Genomic DNA, 23,372 nt, shown 5'->3' with positions numbered 1-23,372 from the left:
AACCAAAGACAAGATTTTTTCCCAAAATATTACCATTAGCCATTCAAAAAGAAATACACTGGAAAGAAGCTCAGAGGACTTCAGCTTTGATAAGGCAAAGTGCTTGCTGTGTGGCTACATAACAATACAGCTACATACCTCCTTTAAGTGTTCCCCATAGTGATCCAAAAGTTGAGGAACCTACTTAAAATATTAAACTATTTTGACTAAGACTTGTCTTTTTAGAGTTAAAATGAAACCATTACTGAGACTGAGTCATTCAACTTCCTTAGAGATACAGAAATACTCTTCTCTACTAATTTCATTTGCCTTTGTGCAAGATCAGGACATGGGGATAGAGTTGCATCAAATCATGTGACTAAATTAGATTACAAGTTGCAGAAAAAAAGAAAGCTCTTTTCAACAGCATCCAGTGCACTTAGCATTATCACATATTACAGAGCACACAGTTTACTCATTATACTGCAAAATTTCTTTAATCTTCTAGTTCTGCATTCTGTATGTGATTTATATAAAGGAAATTTGATCCCTTACACTTTGACAATACGCGTATGATTGATGGCAATATATTCAAACTAACTTTTTCTAAGAACACAAAAGATTAATCAGAACTATTGCCCCTCCCAACATCTGGCAAGTTTCATTTTCAAAAGGAATATAAAACTGGCTCAAGATTTGAGCAGTTGCACATGGAAGGCTGATGCAATTACCTGTAACATCAGCTCACAGTCATCTCTTCCAACAAAAATCATTTCTCGTGGCAGCCTGTGGCGGGTGCCTCCACTGCTCACCAAAAACCAGGATGTTAAGCTCATTTTCTGCTTAGCTGATAAATCCTTGGCAAAGCTACGTCATCCTGCAGTGAGACAGAAAGAAAAAGGGACAGAGGAATTCATTTTAGTTATTTTTAGCAACAGCTCCTACTCAGCAAACACTGAGCTGAATATATAAAGCCTCTGAAGATACAGCATTTCTCAATAGCAGGCACTGAATCCAAGATTGGAGGAAGTGACAGGCTACAGATTTCCATAGTCTTGTGGCTCTGCTTCATGCAACGAGGCAAACTGAACAGAGAGGTAAGCTTCTTCAAAATAAATGAGCAGCTAGCTAATGCCAAAGTCATACATCAAGTTGTCAGAAAGCTTTTAACTTTTAACAGCTTATTATCAAGATAGTGAAGCATTAATGTAGCAATTACCACAATCAATAAACAGCATGGCAAATGTTCACAAAAGACAGCAAGTAACTTGCACGTGTGGTGTGTCATTACATTTTCATGTGAAAAAGAACTACTTAAATTTATTCCATTTTAAGCTCAGGTTCTCTGTACAGCACCAAATTTTGCTTCTTATTTACTATTACATGTTTTCAACTGAACTTTTATCTTGGAAATTCGTCGGAATACATTTGAATTTTAAACAAAATGAGCAAAATGAGCAATTTAGAAGTTAATTGTGAGTAACAAAACTGAAAGCCGTGTTCCTATAATACTTTAGCTTAATTTACCAAACATGACACGTATCATCAAACAGAAATAAACATTTAGCCATTTAAAATGCCATGAAAACACAAAACAAAAGCTTGAAAACTCGATAAAAATACTTTTATGGAAAAGTTCTTCACATAATATGGCCCATTTGACACCGGACAAAGCCATGATTAAAAGCACTCTCCAGAATAATTCTATGGTTGATACTTGGAAAGTAACCAACCACTGGAGTCACATTCCAACTATGATTTGGAATATGTAAAGGCTTAAAAATCTCTCTTTAAGAGGAAGTAAGGCAAAGCAATTATTTCATTCATTCATTACTACTCTCTATTCATTCAGGGGAGCTGAAAATAAAAAGCAACAAGTCTGCATTCCTTCTCAGCACCAAATAGGTGGTATTTCTGGACTTTTATTTATGCCATTTAGTGAAATTATGCAAGGCTAGCAAATGTACTGTAAGTAGACACAAGCCTGTAGCAGATTTGAGCATAATCTGCATAATAATAAGAATGCCGTGAGGTTCTCAAACCCAGGAATAAAGGTAAGTACCGAATGAAATGCCAAGCCAGCACTGCCCCATAAGGCAACCTACAGCCATGGAGAGATCCCACAAATTACAAGCCCACACAAAGAGGAACGAGATAAGGCAAAACTGCATCTGAAAGTGACACAAGAAGCTACAGTAAGTTGAAAGCTTGCTATGGCAGTGCTAAAATGAACCAGCAGAGCTGTAAAATCCAATTTAAAAAAAAAAAAAGAATTCAAATGAAAGAAGTTAGAGAATTTAATGCGGTAAATACTTATTCAATTAAAAGGGTAAATAAATGTTTGCAACAGAGGTTCTCATATACAGCAACACCTATGATAGGATAATCTTTCCATTACGGTATCATAGCAGGCTCTTCAAATGAAGCCTACACCTACTTAATGTTCTCCAACTCAACAGAAGAAATCATACAGCACCTCTGCCCTCCCTTACAATTACAAATAGCATCTACGGTAACAACTTACTAGATGTGTTAAAATTTTATTTCAGTTATTCAGTGATTTTGAAGGAAATTAACCTTTATATTTTTCATTTAACCTACTTTAAAACTAGAAAATAAACTAGGCCAATCAAATGACATCTGTGCGTTCCTTCTAAGAAAGAAAAAGGAAGCATCAGAAATTGCCAGTCTAGGTTCCCACTTTTCACAAGGAAATTAAATGGCCATATTAGAGCAAGCATGCCGATAAATATCAAAATTCATTCAGTTTATATTTTACCACCTTTTACATCTCCTATCTGCCGATATAATACCATCCATACCATTAGGCCTTCCTGCACTAAAAGGAAATTCATCAGAGAACTCTAAGATGATATATATACTATTTTTAAAAGTTCATATTCAAATACTAGGTTTTAGTTTACACAGATAGACTGTCAATAAAAAATAAAAAACATTTTTATTTTTAAAACAGACAAGTAGGTCAACAACAACTGAGCTAGAAAGAAAAACAAAACCTCCAAACCTCCCGCAAATGATAAAGCCTGACAACAAACAGATTAAATTAAGCTATCTGAAAATAATTTTTAAAAAGGAATTATACAGAGCAATCGTTGCTGCACAGCTTGGCAGCACATTTGTAGTTAAAAGCCCATCACCATTTCTGTCAAACTTAATATTGTTGTTCTTTTCAAACAGTGCTGTCTCAACAGTGACAAATCATCAACCCAGATACATATTTTACTTTAAAGTACTCTTTAGAATAAACCAATGCCTTTGATCAGAAAAGCTATGCTGAAATCGCACATGGCAAAACTGAAAGTACACGATGCAGTAGCAACAGTTACTTAATATCAGAGCAAAAAAAAGCACGCTGAAGTTTTTATATGAAACCACACTGTTCATTAGTTACGTAGACAGTATATGGAAAATTGCATTGTGCCCTGAAAACTTCATGAAAGCTAACGATATTTTTAATACTCTGCTAAGTATTCTGGCTGTAGTGGAGAGATTCTGAGCGATAAGAGAATGAATGATTGCTCACCATCTAGGAGATACCGAATTAAATTACTACAGGACAGGTGCAAAATAATCGTAAGTGGCTCTTTACACAGTGCAAATTTAGGTCATGATAATTCTTGCAATGAAATGCTATGGATACTAGAAGGTTACATTGGGTCAAAAAGCGATAACCATTCAGGGAAGAAAAAAGTCCTCATGCCTATTAAATGCAGTGATCCCATTTGTGAGCCAGGGAGAACACTCCAGGGAGATATTCCCTGGCGTCGTCCTAGCGAACACGCTCCCTTCCTTACGGGGCCTGTGCTCATGGGGAAGGGGACAGTGGCCTGGAGGCACCCGTCTGTCTGTCCTACCTCAGGACAGACTGCCCCTTTCAGCCAAAATACTCACCAGATATAGTAGGATTTCCTCCCAGCAAAGCAAATCTTAAACCCTCTATTGAAACATTTTATTCGTCTTTGCTAATAGGGCAGCACTGTGTTGCAATTTTTTTAACGCAGGAAAGATTTCATTATTGAGACTCAATCATCCAAACCAATGTTTTGCCCTAGATACCCTGGAAGTCTGTTTCGCAGACTTCTATTACAACTATGAAACGTTTCCTCATCTGCAGAAGAAACAGCATTTTATGGTGAAGGACGATGAATTTCAAAAGGCAATCATCAGTGTGTAAGAAAACACACACGGGTAATAAGTCATTTGAAACAGATGCAGCAGCAAAGGGAAATTGGCTACATCATCCTGTAAATATAATTCAGCCCTAACAACTAAAGCCCTACATTATCTCGCCAAAAGATGGGTGTAACCCATTTCAAATATGTCTAGAGAAACATTGCCAAGATTACAGTTTTGATACAGTAATGTTATTGTAAGCAAAAACCCTTAATAATCTCACATTTGAGTCTACATTTCTGTATTTGCCTGTAACTGAGAAGAGCCAACTGTTTCCTCCAGCTAGATTATTAGCGAGCACTAAGATGCCAGTCCGACAGAGAAGCAAAAAGCTACCTTTAAAATTAAAACTAAACCTAATATACACCAAAATCAGGTGTAAGCACCAGTCTTCCATATTAAAACTGAAAATCATATAAATTTTAATAGTACATGAAATGTATTGCACAGTAATAGGATAATTATTTAGAATACTTTAAAGTAACATTCAAAAACACCTCTGCATCAAGCTGATACACAATATTGACAGAGCTGGAATCCCTACGTTGCTCAATATTCACTGTTTTAAGTTCCTGTTTCCAGCTGCTAAAAACTTCATTAAGTCGTCTTTGACATATAATTGCCTTGTCATGTAATTGTATATTCAGGTGAACCTTGAGAAGTATTGACTCAAGCATTTTTGAAACCAAGTAAGTGGAAGAAATTCTATGTTACCAGTGTAAGAAATAATAATAATTGGGAGAAGTAGTTGATACATGCAGATTTGTAATTGAAATGTGATAGGAGGCCTTAGTATCAGTTTGTGCCTTCTACCACTGTTCCTGTGCAAATTGATCCAAATGCAGACAAGCAAAAAGCTTTTGAAAACTTCCTATGCGTATGTTAGTTCAGCAAGTACACAGACAAATTCTCTTACCATCTGTCTGCACGCAGCATGTCCCACATTTGCCTTAACTACTGCTTTTCCATGCTGTAGTGACAGTTCGAATGGGAACCAGCGCCCCATTGCCCAGTACTCCCAATTCACCCACCGCCAATGGCAGAGCACGAAGGCAATGGGACAGCAGCCGGAGGGACAGACTGCCGAGCAAAGCAGCTGAGCAGGAGCTGGGCAGAGTCTGCAGCCAGGACTCAAGGAAGGAAAACATCAGGTGTAAGTCAAGGGAGAAATCAGAATTACTAGAGTGCTAGCGGCATCAGTAGTGACTGGAAAAGACTTAAGTGGAAGCTGATTCCCAAGTCACCATAAAATGCTGTCAGCAAACAGTGCCCACTGCTGCTGTCCCAGAGAAATTGAGAATGCTATGGCTGGCAGGTCTATTTTTGACTGAAACAGAGAAATCTATGCTATAGAAAGAAAAGCGCAAAGTGAATGTAATTCCAACCATGAGAAGACTACGGTATCAACACAACTGATACTACAAAGTATTCTATAAAGATAAATGATTAAAGTCAAGGAAGTTAAAGTGGAAAACTCCATAAAAATATTATATCTACTCTGTAAAACACTCTGACGTGGGGCAGTATCACAAGAGGTGTTTCATGTGCAATCATAATTAACCTACTTACATACCGCACTCAAAAATAACCTTTAATTACACTACCACATAATATTTTAACCAGGACCTCTACCTTATTAAGGTTAAAACAGAGCTTGACAATCAATTAATGAGGGTGTTGTTTTTTTTCCCCTCTCCTCAATTGATTGGCCTGTTCTTATTTATCACACATCACTAAAACTTTTTGTGAATTATTAACTTCCCACTGACTTTATCTGCCACGCTCATTGTCACAGCATGAGAAAGTCACTAATGCTTATGGCAAAAGCTCTACAACATCTTTGTAAAAGGTTTATTATAAATGGGAAACTATAGAGAGTATCTTTCTTTTAAACACTGAAGTACCTTAATATTGAACTATTTAAGTTCTAAAGCCAACCACACTTCATCTTAAAGCAGCTGGTTTTATGCACCACTACAGGCATTCTCATTTATTTTTACGGTCTAATATATTTTTTTTATGTCACTGAATGCCTAATCCTTTTGCAAGTAAGGCTAAAGAGTGTAGGTGTAAGCTGGTAGGAAAATTAGGACCATCCTTCCAAAACAGGAGGCGATGCTCATCTCTCATCACAGGGCCTATAAATAAAAGAATTCATACTGTACGGTAGCTTCTAGATGTTTGAGTCATGAAACTATCCTTGGTGTTTTTTGTAATCCACCGCTTTCACAACTGGCATGGCCGTCATCCCAAAAACGGAGAGAGAGAGGGCTCCACAAACAACAGTCTCTTGGCTGAAGCTATTCTCACCAGTTCCTAGAGCTAGCCCATCAAGCAAATTTGCTAATAAAGAGGTTACCTTGTGCAGGAAAAAAAGAGAACTTTCATTGGGAACTGGAAATCAATTCAGCTGAGACTGAGGCTACATAAGCAATCCCTCACGCCACAGTGGTGCGCAATGTTGCTCCTCGATGCTCTTAAACCCATCTAAATTAAAGAATTTTAGGCTAAAGATAGATGGCAATTTTTGTTGAATTTATGGACCTCCTGAGGGCACAGACAGCATAGTTCAAAAGGGGAAGCAAGAAGACTTTCAGCCTTGGTCCTTGCTTGCCAAGCAACACAGGACACATCTGTAGAAGCGTAGCACAGAAAGACACCACCCAAATAACGCTTGGACCACTGTGTCAAGTGGAAACACACTTCACTTTGCTAAGTTCTCTGACAATATCCATAAAGGTTAATACAAATATAAGTATAAAAAGCTACAAAAAAAAAATTAAACAACTCAATGGAAGTATAAACAAGGTGGGTTATGTTTAAAAGAAAGAAACTCTTCTGCGACTTCCCACAGAGATGAGCTCACATGCTTATAAAAACTGACCAAAGCAATCCCAGATTTTCAAAAGCTGTCCAAAAAGCAGAGTTGCTACATTACCAAATATTTCAGTGACTGGAAAATTTACCTGAACAGATCCCTCTGTTCCTAGAAGCATCCACATGGCATACATAGCCCTGAACAAGAAAGCGCTCCTGCTCACATTGGAACTAACAGGAATTTTTATATAAAGGAATACTGGCAAGTTTCATGAAAGTTTTACACAATTACTTTGGAGTTACACTGGTGTAGCAGTGTGGAACTGGATGGCAAGCATGAAAATTGGCAAAGTGGAAGAAAACAGAAAACCCACAGGAAGAAAAGTGAAGCATCCATTCAATTTACCCTATTTATTCAATTGCTTTTAATATTCAATTGCTTAAATATGTTCAGGACAACTGTCCCTCTCGCTAAACCGCAAGACCTTACAGAAAAATCTCAGCCCTTGGTCTGCTGGCTTGTCATAATAAATTTAAGACATAAGGCAACTGAACAACAGCCTTGGGTTTTCATTCTGCTTCTGAGGTATGACTTTTTCCATCTTAGCTCAAATCTCTGAACGTGGCCACAATTCCTTGAAGAAAGATCACAAATTCATATTGAAGCCTTATGTTTCTTCTAAAGCCTCTGTCAGTGTCCATCTAGAGATGTAACCATGCCAAATTCTACAGAACAAGGGAACCATTGAGAGCAAAGAACCCCTCTTAACCACTACCCTGTAAAACTCTTCTCTTTTCTTCTTTTTGACCCCACCTCCCTTCTCTTTTCTTCTCATTTTTTGCGCATGGAGGGGGAAGAAAGCAAAAGAAGGCTACGTATACCTTTTTGAATCTGAGTCTAGAAAATCATCTGGGTCTTCTCTTCATGGACAGAGAAAATAGTTCACTTGCAACATCTGTGAGGTCTGAGATTCAAAAAAGGTATTTTTGAAAGTAATTTCAAGATTCACGAGAAAAAAAAATACAATCAAACAGAAGTGAAAACTAGTGACAGTAAATGCATTTACAGACCATCAGGAGATCAAGCTGAGCCACCTCCCCCCTTTCATTTATTGATATTTTTACTAATATGCATCCAACACAGGTATTTACCCATTGCACAAGATCAACCAAAACAACAAGAGCTGGCATTCCACCCACTCGCTAAAGCACCAGCAATGTATTTCTCAGGGTGTCTGGCTGGCAGGGGAGCACTTTCAACGATGAAACTCTGAATTCCCTGGGGGATCCAGTCTGGCGCCCTAGAGCCAGATTATCACAGCAGCCTCCTCAGCAGCATTTGTGGGAAGAAACATTTCTTCCCTGATATTTGAATGACAAAAGGGCATAAAAGCCTTCTAGTTGGGCATGCGGCTAAGGACAGAGCAAGGTTTTCCTCCTGCATTCAAGGAGTTTGAGGTCTCCCCAGAAGGCCCCCAGATAGCCCCCTCTCTCTGCAGGTGGCCCCACGCATCTGATGGAGGCGGGAGGAGAAAGCAGAGCAGGAGGCTCTTGCCCTCTGCCAGTCACCCGATGGAAGAGGCGCACTTATGTCCTGTGATGTGGCTGCACAAACATCCTCTCCCTCCAGTCCAGGGCAGAATTACATCTATGTTATTGTTGTGACACACAGGAATAGCTGTCAGAACAGCAACTGAAATAAAACCTTTCTTTCTGCCAGCAGTGCAGCTGCACTGGAAGTTGCTCGGGTTTTTGAGTTTGGGGGACAGGAGACAACAACTTGGAAGACCGTATCCTACTTCATTTTTGATGTAATAAAGACAAAAAAAAAGCCCCCAAACTTTTCTTTTGCTACTCTGTCAACATCAACATACAAACACTGCAAAAATTTTATGAAAAAGTCTTAATAACAGCTAGCAATCAACTGAACGTCACGATATGCAGAAGGATAATATTTGCATGAACAAACAACCAGGATGTCTCTAACAATTATGAAGCCCAACATTAAGACTTCCTACAAAGTTTAAGCAAACTCACACAGCGAAAACTAAATCTCCCATTTGAAGCACCCTTAGAAAGGGAAGTTAAATGTTTCAGGAACCGTGAAGACAGTCATGCCTTACTCCCTACCATAAAAGTCCCTTTAAAAAAAGTAAACAAACAAAAAAAGCAAACAAAACTAGCAATTCCTTATAGAAGCTAGGAGATCAAACTGTATTAAGAGCAATTTGCTGGACCAAAGGTGATGTCAGCAGATGGAAACAAAGACTTCAGCAAGTCACCCAAACAATAAAATACTGGGTATCTTTACCAACAGTACTGGTACTTTTAAAAAGGACTGATTAGAAAACTAACACAAGACTGGCACTGTACATGGTTGGTTATTGTCTTTCACAACAATCATAATTCTTTTCTGCATATTGTTGTTATAATAATCAGGGGTACCTGAAGGTTTACAAAACCAAAAACTAAAATCTTAAGGTATTGTCAGCCTAAAAATTAGATTTCAAACTGTTAAAAGCATACTCAGTTGTTAGTCATGAGGATAAATCCATTCTCAGACTTCAAAAAAGCCTATTCTAACCTTTGATGAGGATAATAAGGATATTTTGCATTTATTAAAGCAAACTGATGGCTAATTTGCATTCTTAATCTTTACATGCATGAGTGAGAAATCAGCTCTCATGAATGTTCCTCTTTGCAGCCTTCCTACACTGAAATGCAACACTTCCCAAAAGTTACTTTCAAAAAACAGATAAAACAAAGAGTAAAGTAATGACCGTCTGTACAAATATTTTAACCTATGATCAAACAATCAAGTGTTCATATTTTGCTCATCATTCTCATTCTGATTAAAGAAATGCATAAGGAAGAGTATTTTGAAATTTTCTTATTTCACCATGACTAAACAAGGCCAGCTATACAGAGATTAACTTACCCAGCATGCTAAAGAAACAAGCAGGTTAAAGAAGCCATAACCAAATTGCCTTTAAGAAAAAGATTCCTTTAATGAAAGCTTCAGAAATCCTTCCTTCCCCCCACCCCATATCACACCATATTATCAGATTATATTATCACCAAGAAAAGCAAACAGGAAAATAAATAAAATAATCAAGCACTGCATTCAGGCAGAATGTAATCAAGATGTAGTCAAGTCCTCATCCCACATTTCCTGTTGTCACTGCCTCCATCATGGCATAGCCCATGTTATTTTTTAGGTTTTGTATGAAGAGGTGGTTTATTTGCATTGGCTAAGTACTGACCACAGTCCTGAGCAGTACTGAAAATACAAACACCGCTTTGCAAAGAAAATTGGACCTTTTGACCTCCCAAGGGTGGTGATTTCACTTTCCCCAAAATTGTGAAATATATGGAGTTTATTCCACATCCCAAGATACTTAGTAAGATTAGATTACATTCAAAAGCAATGCAGATTTTTTTCTTCTATAACTCAAGCAATTACTTTCTTTGTGGATATGAAGATAAGTATACTCTCCAAAGGGGAATAAAACAACCAAACAAAAAAAGCCAACCAAACACAAGTAGTTTTAACATCTATCTTTCAGATTCCAGTCCTGCTGTACTTCCTGACCTGGCACATAAGCACAGACCACGAAAGCAGAAGCACTGGAGGACCACTGCTGCAGTCAGAGTTGCTGATCTCCACGTCCATTCACTGTATTACAGATAAATCACGTCAAACAGGTATTCAATTGTTAATCTTTGCTACACCTCCACAGTAAGATGAAAAATGTATTTATATTTTGAAGGTAGGCTTCATACAAAATATTTGGTACATTCTACCCTCTCCCTTATGGAATGTTTTGGAGCTTTTTACAATTATTCTCAACAGCCAAGTTCACAGATGTATTTTTCTTGGAAACACACTAGGTTGTTTGTTCCAGGATCTAGTAACACAGGCCCTATACTTGAGGGGGAAAAAAGGAGAAAAAAAGTTGGACATAGTTATTTTACAAAACAACCAGAGGCTCCAAATTTTGCCTCTTCAAAGTTGGAAGCGATGCTTGCCCTAGGAAGTCTTCACTGTCTCAAGACAGGGGTAGCATGTTTGCATGTTCACATGTAATAAAGTTCATTTGTTCTCTTTCATAATTATGCTGTGCTACAATGACATTCCACAGACTATTTAATGTAATGACAAGCTTAAAACCAAAAATCTTTAAAAATTAACACAGTCACTATGACTTACAGAGAGCGTTTTTTCATGTTTGCTATTTCCCAGTCTCAGACTGTAATTCAGGATCACATTATGCACTCAATTTTTAAGAGCTTCTCCTGATGGGTAGTGCTCTTCCTGGGGATTCATATAAAAATAGAGTAGAAAAAGGCTTAAAGTGTCTTATATTTTAACTATTTTTTCAGTTCTTTAGTCACATCCTTTCTCCTCTCTCCTTCCCATAAAATGAAACTTCAAGGTACCACAGACAGCACAAACACTTTCTCACTGTAAAATCATGTGAAAACAGCTGCCAAAAAAGCCTCCACAGTTTAGCAAGATATGAAGTAGGATAAGACATTTGCACAAACAACAAGAATACCCATAGTTTGAATGATAAACATAAGCTACTGCAAAGATTTTAAAGTGACATAGACTACACTTCAGATTTTAAAGCAGTCTGTAATTAGTACCTAGGAAATGGCTTCCCTGGAGAGAAGCTATTCCACATTTGCTTGCAGCGCCTGCTCATTCCTTTGTTGTGTGCAGCCAAACAGGAATATAGCTACTAGACTACAGCATGGTTAAGTCTTAATTCTATTTTTTACACCACCTCTCATTTACTAAATATGATCAAACAATTGTGTGTGAGATTGTCGCTATAAGCTTATTACCAAACACAGTGAGTATATACAGCCTGACACTTTTATGCAAGGACTCGTCTGAGCCAGTGTATTACAATCTCTCAACCAAATTACTTTCATAAACCCCTATTGCTATGCAAGTAGAAAATTTTCAGATGGACATTTATAAGCTGGTTTACGAATGACTGGTGATAATTTGGTTTACAATTGATTTGGTACAACATTAGCATAGGTTCTGCAGACTACTACGATGTAAATCTGGTTAACTTTGGAACATTTGGAGACTACTGGAAAGCACTTTTATTAGTACACTGAAGTAAATACTTTTAATGGGTATTAAATGCTTCCAAGCACGTCTTTCAGTAGACAGATTATCTGTAATTCAAGTAGTTCTGTTGGAGGAAATCTATGTAGATTTTCCTTTGTAAATTCAGTAATTGGCACCTTCGCTTTAGTTGCCTTAAAATAAAGGACCAGAAGGAAGAGATGTGAAAGGGAAGACTAAACGGGAAGAGCTCTGACCTCCACACATGCTGCTCCAGGCACGGAACCAAGAGGAAGCAGAGCTCTAACCTCATCCACAAAAAGGGATTGAGTCATCCCTTCTACCAGGGTTTCAGTGAACAACTGCTGTTTCGGTGGGTTCCCTTCCTCCCCCCCCGCCCTTTTTTTTAAATCCACAGTTACTACAAAAGTAACATTTTATGTTTCCAACACAAAGATTTGACTGGGAACTTGGCTATGTTCAGCTACATTTAAAAAAAAATTAAAATATCAAAGGTATATTAAGCAACATTGACCACATGGCTGCAATTGATATAGTCTTCTGGTTTACCAAAAATATTTTAAATCACTTATCACCAAACGAAATACAGACAAAAACATAAGAAGTTGATTAAGACTGATCATCACCAGTTCCCTCTTTTGAGGCTGGAACGATTCATATCCTCTGTTCGTTAAATCCCTCTATGTATCCATGGTATACAAGTTAGTATTGCTACTGGTGTCCACCCAGCAACATTGCTGTTAGATTAATAAATTACAACACCTAACACCTTACAATAAATTAGTCCTGCATTTCTGTGTGTGTTTGTTTTGCTTTGGCTCTTCCCAGACTTTACCTCTTGTACATTTCCCATCTAAGAGATGGTAAATATTTACTTAACATATCTGTCACATACAAGGCTAATATTTTCTCATGCTTAATCCAAAAATAGCCCAGTTGGAGACTTTTTATTTTTCCCCAGAGATATTTTAAGAGGTATATTTCTCCCATCAAGCAAGAGTGTGTACTTTTAAAACAACCTAGGATTTATGTTTTTTAATTATATTGTCCTTCTGCCACACAGTAATTAATTAAAACTCTTACCGAAACATTATTTAGTTGCCTGAGAAAGTGCAACCTAAGTAGCCACTCTTTATACCAAGCCCTCCTCCTATCAGCAAGCTTTTGCGAGCTGAAGATTTCAGAGGCAGGACTCTGACCAGCTTTGAGGGAAGGAGGGCTGAGTACTAATCAAAGAACAACTTCATCGTAGAATCATAGAATCACTGAGGTTGGAAAAGACTTCTAAGATCACCAAGTCCAACCTTTAACCTAGCACTGCCAAGTCCACCATTAATCTATTTCACTAAGCTCTACATCTACACGGTTTTTGAAGACCTCCAGGGATAGTGACTCAACCACTTCCCTGGGCAGCCTGTTCCAATGCCTAACAACCCTTTCGGTAAAGAAGTTTTTCCTAATATCCAACCTAAACATCCCTTAGCTGTATCTGTAAAGATACAGAAGAGAACTGGCCCCAGTACTGAGCCCTGGGGAACTCCACTAGTGACTGGCCTCCAACTGGATTTAACTCCATTCACCACAACCCTGGACCCGTCTACCCAGCCCGTTTTTACCCAGCCAGCTTCAGGAGAATGTTGTGGGAAATGGTGTCTGAAGCCTTACTGAAGTCTAGGTAGACCACATCCACAGCGTCATCCTTGTCCACTGAGCATGTCACCTTGTAGTAGAAGTAGATCAGATTTGTCAATTAGGACCTGCCTTTGATAAATCCATGCTGACTGGGCCTGATCACCTGGTTGCCCTGTAGGTGCCAGGTGATGGCACTCAAGATGATCTGCTCCATGAGCTTCCCTGGCACTGAGGTCAGGCTGACAGGCCTGTAGTTCTCCGGATCCTCCTTCCAGCCCTTCTTGTAGATGGGCATCCCATTCACTAGCCTCCAGTCAGCTGGGACCTCCCCAATAGCCAGGACTGCTGATAAACGATGAAAAGTGGCTTGGTGATCATCCCGCTGGCAGAAACACTGTGCCACAAATCTGGCAAGTACCAGCTCCTTGCAGCCTGCTGCCCACCCTGCACTTGCATGGTTCCTCTGTGCTCGGCCATTCAGGCTGTTTTCCCCACAGAATATTGCTGGTTCCCACCCAAGCAGACAAGAAAGAGCATGTGTTCACATTGAGGGTCAGCATAGTTTGATACAGGACACATCCTTAGGAAACCAGACATGACTTGTTCTGCATGATTTTCCTCTCCATTTTTTTAAATAGGATTGCTTTACTTTGAATTACTAGCAAAGTGCTTTCACAGTGTTGCCAGAAATTCAGAAGTGTTTTTTTCCCTTCAGTCTTGGATGTACCTGCCATGTACTATTACAAGCTGGAGGGAGGAAGAGAGAAGTGGAAGAAACAGAAACATTCCCTGTACTTGGTCTGCGAGTCGGACAGGTTGCGGGCAATCCCAGTCTGGGCACACAGACATTTTTTAACAGAATGAGTGCATTCGCATGGTATCACGAGTATGAACACACAAACACCGTAATGGATTAAACAGACGTTTCAGTAATAGAGGCCCAGCCATGCCAGCCCACACATCCATAAAAGTCAAGCTCTACAGCTGGGAACAGGTGCTCTAGAACATACCTGTCCATGCCAGTCTGGAAACTTCCATAAATAAAAAAGCAATTCAAATTAAACACAAGAAAAAAGAAAAAAAAGAAAATGCATTCTATTTTCAAATCCTTCCCCAAGTTTTACTATGTGACAAGATTATGAATTCCAAAGTATACATTGTGTTCAGAATTTCTAATGAGATTGGAGCTGTGTGCGCCCAAAGTTTTATTGGCTGAAATGGAAAAGTTACTTTTAGCAGCTCAATTAAATACACAATTAAGTCTCTAAACATAGGAAGAGTCTACTGGACAGCTGTATGGGATATGAATTTACAGTACGGTATCTCTTCCTCATAGGTGCTCATGCACCTACACTTCCACTGCAGCAAATCCCAAATAACCTAGTAGGAGTTAGTATGGGAAGTTGACACAGCTAATATTTAGCTTCTCCTACTGTAAATCGCTTGCATGCCCAGAACTTCACAGTGTTAACTTATTTTCAAACTTAGCACGCAACCAACAGGCAAATACGTAATTCTAACCCTCACCCTACAAACGACGCGCTGAAGATGCTGTGGTCCCACATCAGCCAAACGCAGCCTGAGTGCTGTCAGGCTCCCAGCCCTCTCACCCTGCCCCAGCCCTGACCGCTCCCTTTGCCTTGGCTGCAGAACTGCCGGGGCTGGGGCTGTGCAGCTGAGCTATTTCAGCGTGTTCAGCTGGTGACAAACCAACTCCTCCCGTCCTCTCCACTCCCACAAACAAATGAGTTGTTCCCAGAGGCTAACACACAGAAATCTAGCACCACAGCAAAAGGAGCGGGGCTGCAGAGCCGCAGGGGGAGAAAATGCAGGCCCAGGTCAGCCAGGAGTCAGTTCGGCCTAGGCTGCTAGGAGAACCCGGTGTGGTTACATTAATCCCACCGACACCTCACAGGACTTCTTAGGTCTACAGTAACTGTAAGAAATATTAATAAAATAATTTTCACGGATAATGCAACTTTTAAAATCTGTAATGGGTAATGAAGAAAACCCTTTCTTCTAATGCTGCCTTAGATTAGCGCCCCCAAAGCGTGAATAAATACCTTGAAAAGAAAGGAACAATTCTCATGGAAGTAAGCTATACAAATAAAGCAATACACATGCCCTGAATATAATCTTTTTTTTGAAGCATTGCCTCCCAAGAAGCACACTAGATAAAAATAGGTTTAGTGCTTTTCTTGGTTTTGGAATGAAACTGCACCAAGAGAAATACCCACATAATATGGCAACTCAAGGATCTAAGTCTACTAAATCAAACCTTCTCCCAAAGTACTGTTAATCAAACCTTCTTCCAAAGTACTGTTTAAAGTTAATTAATGAATTGCATTTAAAACAGCAGACTGATTGTTTATCTTCTATTAAATCAAGGGCTTCAATTTACCACAATCAGGCAAGGTATGACTCAGGGCTTCAGGGTTCACTGTTGCATCTTGACACTCATGTCTCTCTCTTTTTTTTCTTTTTTTTTTTTTTTTTTTACTAACAATGCCACCTTATAAAGGACTTCACTACATGCTATAGGCTGCCCAGAAATTATAAAAATGAATTCACCTTGTCAGAGGTTTATAAAAATAATAATCCAATAATATTAACTGGAGCAATTGAAAACTTACTGCTTAGGGTGCATAAAGAAGGTAAAAAGAATTGAAGACCATGAAAGCAATATCAGAAGCTCTAGTAAAAAATTTTGCTTTTCAACCAAATACAGCTCAAGACACAACAAACTAAAGCTCTAAAGCATTTCTAGTGTACGTGGATACTGCAGCATGATTCAGACATCCAGAAGCAAGGCTGCTGGATAATTCTATTCTCAGTTCTGGTACTAGCCCCAAACCCCTCAGAGCAGGTAACCGGCAGCATTTAGAAGTGCTACACCTACAGTGAGGATTGTGCAAGAGAACAATGCAAACCAGGTTCTGGAGTATCACCCGGTCAGACAGGAGGAAGCCGACTGTTGCTATTTGCAGGTTTAGCAATGCAACACTCAGAATATGTTTAATTTTGAGAGTTGAAGATGCTGGTACAGTATGTTAAAGAAAATTCAGTTGGGCTACAAAATTAGGAAAAGCAAAGGTGTTTGCTTAAGAAAAGTGATTTTAAAAATAAAATAAAATGTGCATGCAGTATGCAAGACAATTATATGTGGTGATTTAGAAGATGCAAATACTGAAGAAGGAAATACTGCTTGGCATTATCCAATAGTATCATTTTCTCTTTTCCTAAAATGAGTAAGTTTTCTATAGTAAACTAAAGAATATAATGCAATAGCTATATGTTGGGCCTTGCACTGTGTAAAAACCAATCCCATATACAGAAGTCAGCAGCAGTACCTGAAGCTTATGAACTTCACCAAGACCTTGAGCAAACAAACAATTCATCCTTGCCCAAGGAAGTTGAAAATCAAATTTTGAATGAGGAAATACGCTACAGAATTTGTACTCTAAATGGTAATAGTTAAAACTATACATACTGATTTTAACAAACAGGTGAATTCTGACAAGTTTTCTTATATTTATCAGTGTGAACTGTAATAGTAACAAAAACACGGAAGGACATAAGAGGGCAATATTATCTATATCATGAAAATACTTGAGTTGTTCCATAATTCTTGGCTTTGCTAGTTGTGGTCATTTTTCAAAATTCTCTGCTAATCCAAAATCTAAACAAAAAGGAGTTCTGGGTTCTCAATGGCTTCCTGAATAATTTCTGCTTACAATTCAAAACAGATTTGTAATAGCCAGTTTTATAGTCAACCTCAAAACTAAAATTCAAGCTGTGTTTTGACCCATGAATCACCCCGAGCAGCAATTCTTATAGGAAGTATTTGACCCTCATACTACAGGAATATTCCCTTTGGAAACAAAGTAAAATAGGAAGAACACATATCATATAAAGAAGGGGAGATGGGTGAGCACAATCTTCATTAACCTCACAAAACTAGGTTGGCTTTTCTTTAATAACAAAAAGAGGCAATAAATCAGGATTTTTATTATTAAATTAATCCAGTATAAAACTGAACATGTACGAGAAACGGAGGTCTGAAAACTAGAAAGGGACAGTTTAACTGAACTGCCTTTTCAAGACAGTGCTGAAGAAATGCAGATCAAGTAGAAAGAATAATACTTAATAGAAACCACACCCAACACAAAAGCCCCAAGCAGAAAATAGATGGAGACTAGCTTTGCTTTAGGAGAAAATATCATATATGCCTGCACCTTTCTTATGGCTCCCTAGGCACCAGGTTGTAGATATTCTTGGAGGCTTCAGTAGATGGACACTTGGCTTGCCCCAAGGTGGCCATTCTTGTGTTCTTAGGAAAAGTCAAAAACAAAAATCTAAGCTAAATGAAACTACAATATTTCTCCCTGTCTTCCATTTAGTTTTATAATTTAGTTTACTAAGTATGATAAGTCTTATTATTAAGTATAAGACTAAGTATAATAAGACTAAGTTACCAGTTGTATTGCTGGGGGAGCAATTGCGGGTTGGAAGCGAGACTAACGAAAGCAAGAAAAATTGTGTTCATGAGAAAACAGAAGAGAGATGACATTCTGAGTTCCTGGTTTTTTTCTTCTGAATCTTGAAATGTAATCCACAACAACATGACAAATAAGAGATAATTGAAAAGGCCTTGATTTTGACCACAGAAGAGAATACGTATGAAGATTGCCAAGTATTTGCAATTCAGAAGAAAGATCATCAAGAAAATTATTTAGAAGGAAAAGTCCTAAGTACATCTAATTTAATGGGTTCAGTGTATTGCTACCTCCAGACCACAATGGTTAGCTAATGGACTGCTTACAAGTCCATCATGCACTACCACAGCTGAAGACGAGCAAAATGCCCCGTGCACAGAGAAGCATCTTGGAAATGCCAGGCAGAGCATCACTTCCAGTCCTGGACAGAAACAAAATGAGCAGAGCCAGAGTCTTGTTTGGAATGCCGTACAGTGATAGGAGATCTGGAAAGCCCACCACACAGACTTAGAAGATTCTGCTATATATCAAGGAAAATACCACTTCAGTTTCAGGGAAAAGTTCTGAACACAAAACATTTTAGTTCGCATGGATGGAAACAAGTAAACAAAGGAACCTATAATGAAAAAGGCCAATTCTTGCACTAAACCCAGCAGAACAAACTGAAGAAGCCAGGCTGTAAGAGGGCTGCAGCTGTTGGCACAGATTCTGCTTCCTAGGCCCACCAGTGGATGCTGATGGAGCTCTGAAAAGCACCTAGCTAAGGAAAAAACTATTTTCCAGTAACAATTTCTATGTGGACAAAAAGAGAAGGAGAAACAAAGTTGACATCTTTCAGATGCACATGGGAAAAGAGATATCCCATCTTATTAAGCATAACATCCAGTGGATTTTGCCATGCATCTGTTTTGAATGAATAAAAACTATTTATCTAAGCACGTACCAAATAGTACTTTTCTACAATTCAAATAAGTAAATATATAAATTTTGAAGTGTGATTTTATTTGACTAGGAAGTAAAAAAAAAATTGTGAAAGCCTCTGAACACTAACAACCTTAAATTCTGTGAAAGAGAAGATACCACTCTTAGTCTGGTATGAAAACCCTGTTTTTTCTTATGTAAAGGCCACACCACTTACCAGGACCTCTTTTCATACCCATATTATAAAGAAACATTATTTTTTATCCAATTATGTTCTGAACATTGTGAATGTGGACATTTTACATATCAAGAACAGGAAACTAAGACTAAAAGAACAAAACAGTACCTTAATGGTTTTCTTGAATTTATACACATCCCCTTTCTGACTGCAGTATTCTGCAATGGAGACTGTCAGAGCGTAGAGCTGAGCAGACCAAATGGATTGCTGCTACTGGAAAAGGAAGTATTTCCTTCTTCCAGGCTTGACGTTGCTGTCCCCATTCAGTGTACTTGCTCTGGCACTCATCTGACCACACAATGAAATAATTCAGTTTGCTAACCCAAGGGATTAAAAAAAAAAGTCAAGCAAAACAAAAAGAAACTGCTGGATTAGTCGAGCGAATCAACTTTTCCCACTCTTGGCCAAGTAGCAGAGCTGCCTGCTGCAGCATTAGCAGAGCAAGCGGGTAAGCAGGGAGCTTGAGGACCATGAGGATGTTACAGGTGCCAGTCACCCTCCTCTAACACCAACCTACTCCCAGACTTCCCCCTTATCAACCACCTAAGGGCCTGAATGGTGTGCTTCAACTTCACAGGCAATCCACTAAAACATCTCTGTGGGTTTTAGTTGATGCTTTTAGGACAAGCTGCTTTTGATGTAATACATGACAAAAAAACATATATTAATTTAAAATATGTTTTTTTTTTCTGAAGGTCAAACAAAATTTCAGTTAAAATGGTCTTATGACTTTAGCTACAAGAGCACCGCTAAATTAGAAACAGCTTCCCAGCTTTGAGAGGATAGAGTGGGAGAAACTAAATTATAAAAGCGGACTGGGTATTTGTGATTTATTTCAATATTTTGCTGTGGCAATACAACAGACACACACAAAGCCGTTTAAACAAGTAGCCTGTACTCTCTTCCCAGCCTCATTTGCATACATTATCTTATAATTTAAGCCACGTGATCACATACTATTTTTCCCCAGGACATCTGCCTCATTCAGCGCACCGGATGGACTGATGCAGGGAAGCACGAGCATTGTGCAGGGAAGGAAGCTGCTATCTGCAGACCACTCTACAGAGGATGCGTAAGGAACGAGACAATGCAAGAACAGATACAGCAATCGACGCTGGAACAGAACTGCAGGCGTTCAGCAAGAGCATCACAAGCCTTGTAGCCAACGAAAGGCACCTCCCTGCTTCCCTTAGCCCTGACACGGGGAACGCTGGTAGAAAATCATGCATCTAGCACCAGCTTCCAGGCAGCAAATGAGCAGCTCCATCCCCCAGTAACAAAGAGATCTTTTTTCCTCAAATTTCAGTCTCCCGGCCACAACCGTACCAACTTTTACTACAGCAAGCAGCATGCTCTTCAAAGAGGGGACCGCGTGCCATTGTAACCTCACAAATGTCACAGGCAGAGAGGAGAATTTCTGCAATTCTGCTACCTGAAGAGACTCAATGCCTCACTCTCTTGCTCAAAATTTTCTAATGGAAAAGCAGAATTTCACTATTTTCTTGGCTTTCTGGTTGAAGTAGAAAAATAATCTGTTTTTCCTCAATTTCATTCTACCTGCAAAGCCAAGAAAGGCAGCACTGACACTGAAATGGACTTTTTTTTAGAGCCTCAAGGAGGTACTATGGTAACTATGTACATTAAACATTTTTTGCTTGCATTTGCAAGAACTGGAAATGGTACTTCAAAATCAATTTCTGCAGCCATTCATGTTTTAGGTTGTGTTGCAGTCACTCAAGGAAGCTCCCTAGCTCTCACCTGCAAGTGAACACAGACTTTTTTAGTTCACTTCTGTAACTCGCAGTTATTTTCTGGGTTCTGTGTTACCAAGAGAATTACTGAAAATTCTTCCTGCCAAGTCCCAGACAGTTAGGAAGCACGAGACAGAGAGAAGCCATTCTGATTTGCAAAACCCAGTCTGAATAAATATGGGAGGCAGTCACCTGCAGAATACTTGGAACAGATGCCCAAAAACAAATAAATAAATAAAAATCACACTGCAATGATAAAGTAAGTTTAGTAATAACTTTTATGCCACAACGTTTATTTTAAAAAGAAAAAGATTTGTAGCTGATCCATTACAAATAATACACAGTTTAGAAATCTGAGAAAACAAAACAAAACAAAACCACGTCTTACGGTTTTGCACAGATAATTCTGTGTATCCTCAACTCTACTCTTAGAATCACAGAATCTTTAAGCTTGGAAAAGGCCTCCAAGATCATCTGGTCCAAGCGTCCCCCTACCACCAATGTCACCCACTGAACCATGTCCCAAAGCACCACGTCCAGCCTCTCCTTGAACACCCCCAGGGACGGTGACTCCACCACCTCCCCGGGCAACCCCCTTCTCTCCATCCAGCCAGGCTGTATGACCTCTTTCAGAAAACAAAAGCAAACGAACAAGCAAAACAAACAAACAAACGACACCATCAGAAACTGACATGAAACTGACAGAACATTCGGAAAAAAAACAAGAAGCGAGGGGAAGATCCTTAGGGGCCCACACGTGCGACGCTCCCCGCTGCCGTTGAACAGACGTGAGCGCCGAGGAGCTGCGTGTCACGCCAGCAGAGCGCGGTTCCCGCACAGGCTGCTCAGCAGCATCTGGGCGCAGAGCAGCTCCCAGAGGACGTTTACCAGAGGAAATCGCCTCGCGTTGAATCACGCCCGGGCCGCCCCGTCCCACCTCACGCGGGCACGGGGGGGGGGGGGGGAGCCCGGGCACTGTCACGGCGCCTCGGGCAGCGCACCGCGGGCGCGGAGACCTCCATCGCAGCGCCGGGAAGGCGCCTCATCCCTCCCCGGCGCTGCCGCCCTTCTTTCCCTGCACAAAGGAGCAGGCGGCCGGCTCCCCGACCGCTGCCACCTCCCACCGAGCCCACTCCCCATTTATCACCCGCATCTCCCCCCTCCCCTTCCTCCTCCTCCTCGTCCTCCTGGGGCGCAGCCAAGCGCCCCCCGCCCGCGGCTCACCCTCAGCTCGCCGACACCGCCCCCCCCGGCGTGTGCCGACCGCTCCGCGGCGCAGCGGGGGAAGGGGCGACGGCGGCGGGAGCGGCACACAATGGGCGGCTCGACACGGCGCGGCACGGCTCGGCGAGACCCCGGCCCCGCTCCGCCCGAGCCGCCGCCTCCGCACTCACCCCTTCGCGACGGCTCGGCCCGGCGCTGCTGGTGCTGATGCTGGCGGTACTGGTGATACCGGTAGTACTGGTGGGGGGGGAGGGGGGGGGGGGCGCTCTGCCGGCAGCCCCGCGGGGCGCTGGGCTCGGCGTCGCTGTGCAGCCGCGCCGCCGTTATTCCCCGCACATAGCGGTTAACGGGCACGGCGGGCGCGGCACTGCGCACGCGCCGGCCGGGCTCACACAATGCGGGGGGGGGAGGGAGGAGGAGGAGGAGGAGGGGAGCGCTGCGCAGGCGCCGGGCGCCGAGCGGCGCGGGGACGGAGCTGCCCATGCGCTGGCTGCAGACAATAGCGGGGCAGGGGCTCTGCTCAGTGCGCAGGCGCCGCGGGGAGGTAAACACGGCTTCCCGCGCCTCCGCCATGCGCTATGCCCGGCCGCTGTGGAGCCGGGGACGTAGGCGGAAGGCGCGTGCTTGTGCGCAGGCGCGAGCGCGGCCGCAAGCCCCAACAAAGGGGAGCCCATCCTCCTCCCGGGGACTACACCTCCCAGCAGCCCCCGCGCGGCGCGCTGCATGCCGGGACTTGTAGTCCCTTCCCCGTGAAAGCCGCAGGGGAGTTCGCTGCGAGCGTGGCCCCGGGAGCCGGCGGCGTCCTGATGCGGGCGCCCGGCGGGGAGCCCGGCCTGGCGGCGGCTCTGGAGCGCTACCAGCGGCGCCTCCGAGGTGAGCGGGGGGCGGCGCGGCGTGGGGGGCCGGAGCGGTTTCCCTGCGGGCGGCCGTTTCCCTGGTCGCACGGGTACACCCCCGCCTCCCTGACCCCCCTCGTCCTACCCGAGAGGTGCTCCGCGCAGCCCGGCAGGACC

At 41.2% G+C, this 23,372-nt stretch overlaps 2 protein-coding genes across 18 annotated transcripts in view; one reads left to right on the top strand and one right to left on the bottom strand.

The window, feature by feature from the left end:
• Positions 1–22,753, bottom strand: part of CEP170 (centrosomal protein 170) — a 101,482-nt gene extending 78,729 nt beyond the window's left edge. For 12 of the 15 annotated variants that reach the window (XM_080586754.1, XM_080586753.1, XM_080586755.1 and 9 more), the window contains exons 1-2: positions 22,530–22,753; positions 711–856 (exon numbers count right to left, since the gene is read on the bottom strand). In XM_080586754.1, the coding sequence (XP_080442880.1) occupies positions 711–815 (105 nt within the window). In that variant the 5' untranslated portion in view covers positions 816–856; positions 22,530–22,753. Of the gene's footprint in view, positions 1–710; positions 857–13,762; positions 15,222–15,256; positions 15,751–19,492; positions 22,049–22,529 lie in introns of those variants that run through there. The other 3 variants (XM_080586752.1, XM_080586751.1, XM_080586744.1) reach the window with 3 other exon arrangements.
• Positions 22,754–22,790: 37 nt separating this feature from the next.
• Positions 22,791–23,372, top strand: part of SDCCAG8 (SHH signaling and ciliogenesis regulator SDCCAG8) — a 121,129-nt gene continuing 120,547 nt past the window's right edge. For all 3 annotated transcript variants that reach the window (XR_013949141.1, XM_080586760.1, XM_080586759.1), the window contains exon 1: positions 22,791–23,232. Coding sequence is in view for 2 of the 3 variants with exons in the window: in XM_080586760.1 (XP_080442886.1) it covers positions 22,938–23,232 (295 nt within the window). In the remaining variant the exon portion in view is untranslated. The remainder of the gene's footprint in view (positions 23,233–23,372) is intronic.

This window comes from Anser brachyrhynchus (assembly GCF_964034855.1).
Source record: "Anser brachyrhynchus genome assembly, chromosome: 3".
NCBI lineage: Eukaryota > Metazoa > Chordata > Aves > Anseriformes > Anatidae > Anser > Anser brachyrhynchus.
This window is presented reverse-complemented; position numbering and strand designations above follow the sequence as displayed.